Raw genomic sequence first — 13,168 nt, forward strand, 5'->3', positions numbered from 1 at the left:
TCCTGGGAGTTTGGGAGTTTTTTTCACATATTTGTAATGGAGGTGCTCATAAATTTAGCATTATATTGCTAATAACATTATTTCATATAAGTTTTTATCCTGACATAATCAACACATGTATTTATATATTCCATGTATTTGTAATATTAATAGCTATTAATATGTTATCATATTAATATGCCATAAATTGAGTAACCATTTTCCTGCTGTTGAGCATTTGGATTTTTTCTCAGTTTTTCACTGTCACTCATCGTAGTGCTATAACATCCTTTTGAATAATTTCCTGGAGGATATAGCCCCCAAAGGGAAGTTAACAAAGGTTATAATGTTTTTGATGACTAAGAAAAATATATGTGATCGTTGGTGGGATATGCACAGCATAGGTCCCATTATTTGCCCCATTTGCTGACTGGAATTAATTCATTAAAAAAAGTATTTATGGGGCGCCTGGGTGGCTCAGTCGGTTAAGCGACTGCCTTCGGCTCAGGTCATGATCCTGGAGTCCCTGGATCGAGTCCCGCATCAGGCTCCCTGCTCGGCAGGGAGCCTGCTTCTGCCTCTGACCCTACCCCCTCTCATGTGCTCTCTGTCTCCCATTCTCTCTGTCTCAAATAAATAAATAAAATCTTTAAAAAAAAAAAAAAGTATTTATGACTTCAAATATTTTTATCTGAACAAATTAGGATAATTTATATCTTTTTTTATCTCTACCCGAATGTATGAACAAATCAAGATTCAGCATTGTGGAAAAACTGATGACTTTGACATAAGGACTGAGATTCATAGAATTCCATACATTTTAAATATAAAGCAAATTATCTTGGGAGGGGATGGGGCCGGTGGGTGTGCTATAGCTGGCTTCTACCAGTTCATGAGAACTAATTAGTAACTGGTCAGGAATTATATAAGCCAACTATTAAATTGCTAGTAGCTTGAAATCAGCCATGATGGCATATTTACACCACAGAAATGGTCAAATGCTACAAAATCAGGGCATTTTGTTGTTCTGGGAGAGCAAGTTTACCAGCACATCTCTGGATGGGAGCATTAAGCAGAGAACTTGGGAATTTGATACTGTAGATAGATGGATAGCTAGAATATAGATTACTGATTTCAGAAAATAAGATTTCATGTTTGATCCTATGCTACACATGGTCCTTAATATATCTTATTATATCTCCCTAAGTCGGAAGATGCCCAGTGAAAATCACCAAATGAAACTAAAATTCTCCAAGAAAAATGCAAAATATAGCCAAATCCACGTACTTGGTTTCATTTATCCTGGTTCATGAACCTCTATTTTTCAAAAATTGCTTCCTAGCTAATCTCTGTTTTCAAAATAATATATTTTAGCTAGAAATGTTCTGAATTATAAAATTATTATGTTTCATTTTGACAAAAATGGGCATCTTTTAAAGGCAGTGGACTGTTTAAGATAGTGGATAGGGATTTTTTTTTTTTAAGATTTTATTTTTAAGTAATGTCTACACCTGAAGTGGGGCTCGAACTCACAGCCCCCCGAGATCGAGTCACATGCTGTACTGACTGAGCCAGCCACGTGCCCCAGCGGTATTTTTAAACTCTCCTCTCCAAAAGAATCTCTCCTTTCCCCAGAAAATACACACACACACACACACACACTAAATAAATAAATAAAATAAAATAAATTTTAAAAATCCGTAGTGCAAACCCAGAAGTGCCCCTGGTTTCAGGAGAGAAGACGTGAGCCAAGGATTTTATATTCAGCAAAACTGACTTTCAAATAGAAAGTCACAACTGTTATAACTGGTCACAAACTTATCAACATGTAAGGATGCAAAGAATATTGTTTTTATGAGCCTTTAATGAGAAAGCTACTGACAAATGAACTTCAGATAAGCAAAGATGACATAATTTCACCAAAGGAGAGAGAATCATAAACTGTGTGCCTCCTGATAGAAGAGCACTCCACCAAAAAAATATGACCTGAAATCAAGGTTCTGTACCCAGCTGCCAATTTGCAGAAAATCCAGAGGACAGAAGAGCATGTTGAACTGCCTGTGAATATGCAGTCAGCAAGGTCCGGGTTATAGGAATCTTTACAGGTCAAAGTCCTAGGTTCTTTAATAGATAAACTGTAAGGGAAAAGAAGAAATGGAGGAAGAACCTAGAGATTAAAAGAGAATTAAGAGACATATCAACAAAAGCGCCTGGGTGGTTCAATCAGTTGGGTGTCTGACTTTGGCTCAGGTCATGATTTCAGAGTCCCGGGTTTGAGCCCCACATTGGGCTGCCCACTCAGTGCTGAGTCTGCTTCTCTCCTTCTGCTCTCCTACCTCATGCTCTCTCTCTCAAATAAATAAACAAAATCTTTTTTAAAAAGGCATATCAACACATTTTAATAAGTAAGACTAAAATAAAGATTCAGTTAGAAGCTCAGAAGGTATAAAACTTTTAGATCATTTGAAGATAGCTAATTTCATAAAAACTACTGGTTTTTTCCTCAATTTCCTACATTTTTTCAGAAACTAAAATTTGAAGTATCTCTTAATTATATAAAAGCATGCTTTTAGGGGCGCCTGTGTGGCTCAGTCATTAAGCATCTGCCTTCGGCTCAGGTCATGATCCCAAGTTTCTGGGATTGAGCCCCACATCGGGCTCCCTGCTCGGCGGGAAGCCTGCTTCTCCCTCTCCCACTCCCCCTGCTTGTGTTCCCTCTCTCGCTGTGTCTCTGTCAAATAAATAAAATCAAATAAATAAATAGATAAATAAATAAATAAATAATAAATAAATAAATGCAAGCATGCTTTTAGGGGCGCCTGGGTGGCGCAGTCGGTTAAGTGTTCAACTCTTGGTTTTAGCTCAGGTCGTGATCTCAGGGTCCTGAGATCAAGCCCCACATCTGGCTCCATGCTCAGCAGAGTCTGCTTGGGAATCTTTCTCCCTCTTCCTCTGCCCTTCCACTCGTGCTTTCTCTCTCTCTTTCATTCTCTCTAAAATAAATAATGTTTTTTTTATTTTATTTTTTATTTTTTTTATTTTTTTAAAGATTTTATTTATTTATTTGAGAGAGAGAGAATGAGAGGGAGGAGGGTCAGAGGGAGAAGCAGACTCCCCGCCGAGCAGGGAGCCCGATGCGGGACTCGATCCCGGGACTCCAGGATCATGACCTGAGCCGAAGGCAGTCGCTTAACCAACTGAGCCACCCAGGCGCCCCAATAATGTTTTTTTTTAAAAAGCATGCTTTTAGCAGACATCAGACTGTAAACTACGGTGCATGTTTGATGCTCCTGTTGAGCCAGTGCTGCAGGGGTTTTGAAGTAGCCCGGGGTTAAACAGCCCAGAGCTGTTCCATCTCTTTGTGCCTTTGGCCAAGTCCTTAATGTCAGGTGGCGGGGCTTTTTAGATGATCTCTTCTGAAAAGAATCATAAATTGTAACCTGTCTCTTGGCTGTTTCAGGAATGCATAAAATATCATGTGTATAATTCCTGGCACTGTGGTTGGCATATAATAAGCACTTAAAGGAAAACTACTATTACTTTGGTTTCAAGAGGTCTGGGGTGGGGCCCAAGAATTCTATACTTTTAAAAGCTTCCCAAATAATTCTAATGATTGTTCTAATTTTGGAAACGCAGTCCCTGATAAAATCCAGTCCTTCTGCATGTGAACAAATATTCAGCTTCAAGGATGTTTATCAATGCATTTCTTAGAATAATAGAAAAACTGGAAAACATCTAGGATAATGGCAAAATAAACTATGGTCTATCCATTTGCTAAAATATGTGGCCATTAAATTAAAAATCAGATCGCTAACACAGCACTATGTGCAGGCACCCTTCCAGAGATGCCTTATACATATGTCACTTAGTAGTCCTGTGAGGTGGGTTCCATTAATATCCGTACTTGACAGATGAGGAAACTAAAAATGTACATGGTATTACAAATAAGTTTTGAAATGGAAACATTTCTAAACTATCAATAATATTTTTTATGGGCGCCTGGGTGGCTCAGTCATTCAGCGTCTGCCTTTGGCTCAGGTCATAATCCCAGGGTCCTGGGATGGACTCCCGCGTTGGGCTCCCTGCTCAGCGGAGGAAGGTCTGCTTCTCCCTCTCTCTCTACCCCTCCCCCTGCTTATATTCCCTCTCTCGCTGTGTCTCTGTCAAATAAATAAAATCTTTAAAAAATAATAATAATTTTTTATGATAAAGAATGTGGCCTTGTTAGAGGACAGATTGAATTAGCTTTCTATCAGAGTATTTTGAAATCATCATACGATGAAGTGATCAAATCATTTGCAGCCAAAAACAGTAGGAAAAAAATTATTACAAAGATGTGTTAGTTTTTTTTTTTCTGGATTTATGTGTTTGCATATTCGTCAGCTTTTTATTAATTTGTAATTTGTTATCTTTCTCATTCTAAATAAATGTTCACTTTCAAGCCCAATTATGTATTCTTTTTCCTATTGAGCCCTCCCCCCAACAGATTTTATAAGCTTTGGGCCCCATAAAACCTGGATTCCTACCCGCCTGCATACCGTGTATGTATACTGAGAGCCTCTGAAGAAGAGAATGGGACAAATGTAATAAAGGAAAAATATTTAAAGAGATGATAAAACTTGAGTCTTCATAAGAAGTTGTCCCCAAATTGCCAAGGTGAATGCACGCCACCAAGAGATAAGAGACGAGGTGCCCTCAGACAGGCTTAATGGCTCTGTGTGACTACAGTGAGTTTGGGGGCAGCTTTCTCTTTTCACTTATGGGAACAGGAAGGATGATCTCATAGGGAAGAGATTGCTCAGAAACTTTCAAAGGTTTCATGTTTGCTTTTATAATTCTCCAGTGTGGTGTAGAACTCCATCCAAATGATGATAACAGTGTTTAATTGGTTTCCACATAAGGCCCAGGGAGGCCATTTAGAGTCCCCTTATCAATCCTTTCTTCTTACTGTTTCTTAGAGTCTGATCTTTCTTGTTCGGGATTGGAGTTTCCCATACGAGTTTTCATACGGAGCTGACGGTGGCTCCAAATTCTTGGAGAAACGCCTCAAGGTTTGTTAGATATTCAGGTGCATGAAATTTCACCAGTAGTGAATAGAATTACTTTTGTTGCAATGACTTGCGGAATGGATACTTATTAGATATATTCTTATGTGACCCTTCTAGTGTCTCTACGCACAAAGACTGGTATTTAATACGATACTTTCAGAGTTACAGTTTTAAATATCATCAATAATTATGATACAGATAATTCTTTTGTAGGTATTTACAAAACAGTGATTTATTCCTGGTGATAAACCTGTTAATTTGAATAATTAAGTCCATTCAAGGCTGACAGTACAAAAATCTGGAGTCATGTTTTAGTAGAGGTTTAAAAGTCAATTTAACAGAAATATCTCATTTTGAAATCCCCAAAGTCAGTCTTAGAACATTTTGCTAATAGTTCACAGAAGTGAAATTAGAGGATTCTCCATTTTCGATGTCAGGATAGTTTAATATTGGATGAATTGTTTACAATGGACAGATATCACAACAAATAAATATTGAGAAAAATTTTTAAATCAAGATTAAGTAAGGTTTCTTGATAATCAGGATCCCAGCTTATCTTTTTAGGTTTATAATTACTTTTAGGGTAGTTGTACTATTAACTAACTGTGAAATACATTTGAAAAAATGGGGACAATTTAGCTTATAAATACCCAATTATTCAGATGCCTTTCTAGAATTTAAATGTATACCTACCAGGTGACAAGAGGCTGTCGAGTATCTCCTGAAAAGAAGGTAGGAATATCTTATGATCTATTCATGTTTCCTATGAGTACTTGAATTAAAAGTGGAATTTGTAAGAACTAGCTAGAATAAAACCCCATTAATTTGTACTAAAAAAATGGGAAGGCCCATCTGAGTTAGCATAAGAGTAAACATTTGTTAATTCTAAAAATAATGCCATATGTATGCTATACTTAGATATGGCCGTTCACCCAACACTATTTTTTCTTTAGTACCAGTCCTATCATGTCATTTTTATCATTGTGGGACCAGACAGACACAGCAAATAGAAGATGTCACAGAATTCTTTTGGAGTTCAGTTTATGATGAAAGTAGTTTAAACTTTAGAATGATTTGCTGCAGGTCTCAGGGAACCAGCACGAAGAACTACAGAATGTTCGAAAACACATCCATTCCTGTTTCACCAAAATCTCCTGTTTTCTGCTACCTCATCCTGGCTTAAAAGTAGCTACCAATCCAAACTTTGATGGAAAACTGAAAGGTTTGTCTTTTTTTTTTTTTAAGATTTTATTTATTTTGTCTTTTAATGAATATGTTTACATTACTTATCCTGGTTATAAAATTGTCATTTTATCTACTGAGCTTACAGCTGCTAATTTAGGTTATCCACTTATGTGAGGCTAATGGTTAAAAATTGTCAAGATAACTGGGAGTCCTGGGCTGGTGCTGGAGCACAACCCCTTGATGAACTGTAGGATTCTATGGGTACTGAATACATACACGGAGAAAATAGGCAAAATCCTGTGTTCACCTGGGAGGCAGTGACTCTCCCCTTTTCACAGAGGTTCCTGCTCACCTCTGTGCATTGAGAAATGCTCCTTAATGTCTTCCTGTTAAATTTTCCTTACTTACATTAGAGGAGAAAAACAGATGTCTATATTATTCAAATGCTATGTTATATAATTATTGTTATAAGTTATATAACTAGAGATCGAAAGAAACATTGCATAGTTCTGAACTCAAGTTCTTTAAAAAAGCTACTGAAGAATTTAATTATAAATTATTAAAAGCTTCACTAAAAATGAAATCTTCTGAATGAGGACCAGTTTCTGAAAAACCCAAAAGCACTAGAGTGTTTTTGAAATAATGTATACTAATAGTATAATAATAGTGTTTGCTTGTCAAACAGAGGCATTACTCACATTTTAAGATTCCAAAGCAACCCAACTTGTTAGAAAAAGGGATGGGATGGGGTGGACGTAGGGGTCTGAAGAAACAGAAGTGAGTATTTCCTCATAAATAATCACCAGGTCTTTAGATATTTGCTTTGTAATTAATACAAAGTAGTCCAAAGACATTTCTGACTTTTTTTACTTATAAGCCTGGCAGTGAGTACCCGCGCCACTGAGCTCCCACATTTAACTTACTGTTGTCATTCTGCATTGTGCCAGGGTTGATGAGGCGGTGCCGTAACAAGCTTTCCAGCACAGCTCTTCGCAAAGGGCCTTAACATTCCTCTTAAAAAAGAACAACGTAACATCTATCCACCTTTATGGAACTGGCAGCTTTGAAAAGCAAACCTATTTTTCCCCCTGTATCCATGGCATTTATACTCAGATGCCCTCTATTCAACTATGACAGTATCATAAATAGAATCCCAAGTATCTCAATCATCAGCATTATTTCTTCCATGTTTTAAATGATCTTTATATAAACAGAACAGATAGCAGTAGGTACATATTAATGCATGAACGGCAGGATTCTTTCATTTCACTATCACTTATGAATTCCAGCCCACCAATGAGCACAGACCTCTTGATACTGTGTATTTACCTAATGCCTTCGGTGTGTTTTGAGTAAATGACATAAAGAGAGGGCTCCCACAAGGCCCCTCTTTCTTCTCTGGAGTTGGGGAGTCGTAACCAGGCCGGGGAGGGGCAGGCCTTCAACAACAGTCCTTTATTGGGACAAAAGAGTACTCTGGCTGTTCTGTTCTTGTAGTATACAGCTACAGTTCTTAAATTAACTGACACATTGTGCAGTGGAAGAGCTCAGGGAGAGAATTTAAGACAAATCACACAGATATATAACTGCATTTTTTAATGGATTTGTTTCCCATCAAATTTTACTCACATGTCTAAACATATATTAACCCACACAACTGCTTTACAGGCACCCCAAAATTATGAGTTTACCAAAGTGGTTAGCCTGAGAGAAAAAGAAATGAAAAGCAGCTTCAGGTGCCCATCAAAGTTGCATTTTGATGAGGCTTTATAGGACTCCTGCTGTATCTCTGTGTTTGCCAAAATGTTCTACTTAGTCTCAGTTTCTCCTTGGGCAGTTTTGAAAGTCAGCTGTCCACATTGTTTTTCCATCCCATTTTGAATCTTATAAGTTGATGTGGTTTCTATCCAGGATGTCTTGTCCACTGGCTGTCCTGTTTTCCAGAGGGTTGGCATCTGAATAACTTTCTTCCTCTAGGGAAGAAATGTCTCTGAATAAACAGTTGTGCAAAAATTGTTCTTTGATGATAATTCTCACATACTCTTTCACAGACTTGTAGAAATAACTTTCTAGCTCACTACCAATAGTAATAATTGTTATAATTACTATATTGTTCATGGTCCTTCACATTATTGAAATTGTCTTACCATGTTTCATATTATATGAAACTTATGATACTATGATTCAAATCAACTATTGATTTAATGACATCCCACATAGGAAATCAAAAGGATCAGGTTCATTCATGCTACATTCAACCAGTTCTTTCTAAGTGCCCAGTGAATACCTCTTTTGGCTTAGTGAATCTTTTAACTAACAAAGAGTTACCTTTCTTTTTGAGGTTGCTCTCTGTTATAGTACCACATGTAGAATGACCAGTAACCACATCATAAATTGTGGAGATACTTCCTTAGCAGCTTCAGTTAGACTTCGGGAAGCATAGCCAAACACCATTGCAAGGTGATGATTTTTAAAAAGGTGTTTCTGATGAAGGTAATCCTGAGAAAATATCTTCTTGGTTGCTTTATACAGCAGTGCTAAACCAGTGCATCTGCCCTGCAGAGTTCTTATAAAGAATGTTATCATGTCCCCAGTGATTGTGACAGATTAACCACTTTGGCCCAGCCCCTGAATTCCTAGCAAAGTTTTACTCTTGTGGCAAAAATTATTTGAAGAAATGATGGAAACACAACATCATCCCGAATCATCATCTACCCACACGTTTATTTGAATTCTTGCAGTGGGCCAGGGCTAGTTAGTGCACCTCTGTAAATTGATCTGGTCCGCAGATGTTCTGGGTCATGTGTTTACTGTGCTGAACTAATATTGTTAGCAAGAGTTCACCACCTGTGTATGTTGTGAATATTTGGTTCGTACTTTCTGAATCCAAAATTGGCAGTCTCAGTGAGAACAAAGACTGTGGCTCATGCCACCTTCAGAACACATTTTAATCCAAATATGTGGTTATATGCTGGTTACGTTAATGATAATTACCACACTTGCTGGTGTGTTAGATACACAGGTGTATCTTATTCCATTCCAGTTCCATTCCAATAAGGGAATGGGAGGGTGGAATTTAAATACGTGTGTTGGAAGTGATTTTAAAGTCGTTTTATAATGAGAAAGGTTTTTGTTTTATACAGAAATTCAGGAAGAATTCATACATTCTAGATATATAATAATATTCTACAAATGCTAAAAAAAAACCCATAAAGTCATATAGCAAAAAAGAAACCTATTAGTGTCAGTGAATACAGATGCACAGCAAGCAGCAAAACACAACACGGAATGTGGTAACATAATACAAACACCAGTAGTATTAGTGCATATTGCTAACTAGAAAACAAACCACAATGAGAAATTTGAATAGATAACTTTGAATAAATCAAAATACAATACAAAGAAAAATTTTCAGTAAAAATTGGTACAATGCAAACAGCAAATACATTTAAATAAACTCCTCTACAAGTACTCATAAAAGATGGGCACTAAAATTTCTGAGGTGTACAAAACATGAAGTAAAATAAGTCTGAAGGGTTTCCAACATTATGCTCGTACATCTCATAAAAGCAGCAAGCAAGAGAAGAGAAACATGAATTCTTATGTAAATTGGTATTTCAGTGTATAGTGGGGTTGTAATAGCAAACAAGGAAAATGCAAACACAATCACATAATTTGAATCTTTATTCTTAAGACCTCAGAAATCACCAGTCCCGAAGCCTGAAAACTCAGTGACTCTGCTGAAATTCAGATTTTTAAAAAATTATAGGCAGTTAACTAATGATGTAATGTATGGTGATTAACATAACATAACAAAAAAAAGGAAAAAAAGAAAAAAATTATAGGCAGTTACTACATTTACTTAAGATATCGAATCTCTGGACATATCTTGCTTTTTATGTAGGTTGTGTTTTTCTGTATCTTTTGAACTAATGATTTCAGAAATTATCACTGTTCAAAAGACTTCTCTGAAGATGTATTTTCTGTGTTACTTTGCTAAATATGTAAGGTTAAGCTTAAGCCTAATGCTAGAACATGGGAATGTGTAATCAAATGTCCTAAACATGATAGGTGAACAACTCAGGCATCCTCTGATTTGCCTCCATGGCCGCCTCTTGCCATGTTAATTTGTACTGGTGAGTTTCACCAGCAGAGGTGGCATCACCGGCACTATCCTTCTGAACTTGAGTTCTAGTTATCACACCTTACCCAGTTCTATATACTTTTCATAAGGTGGGTACACTAAAAACAGCAATTTTAGCATAACATTTTCTGGAGGGAATATATCCTATAAACCAGTAAATATCTGGCCTTTTCCCCATTTAGAAAACCACCAACAAACTTAAGTACATCGGAATACTTAAATGGTTATGTGAATAGGGTATAAAATATTTAACATTTAACATCAAGAAAGCTATTTTATGGGTGGAGGATAAGTAAATATGTAATGAAGTAAAGACTAGCAGTAGAAGTTTAGGCAAGGAGGATCACCAACCCGAGAAAAGTGGGCCAGCTGCAGGAGTTGTTTAGATGATGGGAAAGTGAGGGAAGGCTTTATCACTGGGGAAGAAATGGAGGAAATCAAAGGATGTTTTATTGTATGGCATGGAGGACTGGATTGGATTTTTAAAATAATGATGAATGTGTTTTACTTGTAGAAATAGATGATGAATTCATCAAAAACTTGAAAATACTCATTCCTTGGCTACTTAGTCCTGAGAGCCTAGATATTAAAGAGATCAATGGGAACAAAATCACCTGCCGAGGTCTGGTGGAGTACTTCAAGGTATCACTCTCATTTCTAGAGCATTGTTTTAGAATGCAGTTCCTACTTGAAACAAACAAAAAAATTATAGACTCTATAATATGGGAGCAAAGTTATGAGGAATCTATAAAAATAAAAAAATCATTAGACTCCCAAGAGGAGCTTGCTTTCTGAAATTAAAATTTTAAAGAAAACTCTTAAGAGATAACTATCTTGAGAGAAATATATTTTGAAGTATGAATGTATCTAAGAGTTGGTAAAGTCTATTTGTTTGTTGGGGGAGAAGGTGTTGCTCGAGGTCCATAACACGTAGTAGTCTTCAGTCATGAGGTATACAGAATTTTACCTTCATTCTGAAGATGTTCTCAAAGGGGCTATACTTTGCCTTCCTATTGGAGAAAATTCTTCCGCAATTTCTGTCTCTGCACCGAGGGCCGATTTGAAGTGGAATTATTTTAAATTTGCATTTACTTGTTTACCTTAGGTAGCACCGAATACTACACTTTTTTTTTTTAAACCAACCACATACAGTGGGGGAATTTCAGTTACCAATCTCATTTGTGGATTGATGCTCCAAGGACTAAAATACCAATTTTTAAAATTCACATTTTTGTTACTTAAAATCCTCTCACATACCTCCTGTGTGATTATCTTCATCACTCTTTGCAATAAATGAGATGTTATTTATCTACCTAAAATTTGAATTCTTACTGTGCCTAACACTATGGAAGAGCTTAGCATTTAGCAGGAGATTAAGGACCCTTACAGAAATCTCTTCCATAAGGCTTATGACATCAGCAGGTACAAATGCCCGTGAGTAACTGAAAAAGAAAGGTTACTCCTAGCAGAAGGATGTGAGAAAGTTTTAGAGGAGGTGGCAGGGAGTTAAGCCTTTAAGAAGGGTAGGGTTGGCAAGAGGAGTTGTGTGAAAAGGGCACTTCACGAAAAAGGAACAGAACTAAGAAAGGGGGAATTAAAATGAGAAAGGTAATGGTTCCCCAAACTGTCAAGACCTTAGCTTAGAAAACAATTTAACAGAATTGGAGAAATATGGAATGGAATTACTTGAACCTGAGTCTCTCTTTTTCTTTCCTTTTTTTTAAGGCTTATATAAAGATCTACCAAGGTGAAGAATTACCACATCCCAAATCCATGTTACAGGTATTTTTTTTTCATGTTACAGGTATTTACTAATCAGGAGGCATGACGTTTTAAAACATACTTGTCACTAAAGCTAAGCTTTCCTTAGCTTTATGCTATGCTAAGCTAGAGATATGCTCCAATCTGGCAGTCAGAAATCAGCAAATAAAAATATTGGAATGATTTATTGGAAGATTATTTTTCTGTTAACTACTGTTTGTGTGTTCAGCTAACCAGGTTCATGTACACATAGAGGAGCTTCACTTGTGCTGACATATAAGCACTGTATACCAAAGCTTTCATTCTCTTTGTACAAAATTGGTTTAGAAAACAGACTCATACTGTGGCTTAGGGTCACACATGTAACAAGTAGAAAAGCAGGTTCAGGTTTTAAAACAAGTGGTCTCTACAACTAAACATTTTAAGACAGGAGAAACTAGCTTTTTCCTTACCTATCTAAAAAAATTAAATTCTTAATCATTCCTTTTTGTTACCAGTGATACATTGTTCTATCAGTATCAGTCCTTAAACTTAAGACATGTTTGTATATATATTAATACATACAAAATGTACTGTGTATTATTTCCCATATGTTTGGGTTTATAGATTTTCCCCCCACGTTTGGTGAGAGACTTAAAAATATTTTTTAAGAGGAAAAAATCTTCCAAATGGAAATTCATTTTTATAACTATGGCTTACCGAATAAACTTACATGTATTTTGAAATTTTAATTTTATGAATTTTTTAAAATGTAGTGGAAATACTTGAATACTTTCAAATTATTTCATGACCTTGTGTTCTTGTACATTTCTTGCACATGATACTCAGAAATGAGAATTGCCTGTGAAGGTTTAATAAATATGAATTCCATTTTGTACTTTGTCCAAAGGCCACAGCAGAGGCTAACAATTTAGCGGCCGTGGCAACTGCCAAGGATACATACAACAAAAAGATGGAAGAGGTAAGAATTAAATAATATTTAAATAAAATCAGTATTTCTTCCATGAGCTCATTCTTTTTTTCTTCCAAGTTACACTGTCTACACATGCAA

The 13,168-nt window shown here is 36.4% G+C and overlaps 1 protein-coding gene across 2 annotated transcripts in view; it reads left to right on the top strand.

Annotated features, from left to right (window-relative positions):
* Positions 1–13,168, top strand: part of ATL1 (atlastin GTPase 1) — an 82,049-nt gene that overhangs the window by 62,639 nt on the left and 6,242 nt on the right. For both annotated transcript variants that reach the window (XM_054513701.2, XM_045900823.3), the window contains exons 8-12: positions 4,938–5,030; positions 6,111–6,249; positions 10,871–10,998; positions 12,082–12,138; positions 13,007–13,078. In XM_054513701.2, the coding sequence (XP_054369676.2) occupies positions 4,938–5,030; positions 6,111–6,249; positions 10,871–10,998; positions 12,082–12,138; positions 13,007–13,078 (489 nt within the window). The remainder of the gene's footprint in view (positions 1–4,937; positions 5,031–6,110; positions 6,250–10,870; positions 10,999–12,081; positions 12,139–13,006; positions 13,079–13,168) is intronic.

This window comes from Mirounga angustirostris, unplaced genomic scaffold (assembly GCF_029215605.1).
Source record: "Mirounga angustirostris isolate CCGP_5_RB_7025 unplaced genomic scaffold, mMirAng1.0.hap1 SCAF_9, whole genome shotgun sequence".
Lineage (NCBI taxonomy): Eukaryota > Metazoa > Chordata > Mammalia > Carnivora > Phocidae > Mirounga > Mirounga angustirostris.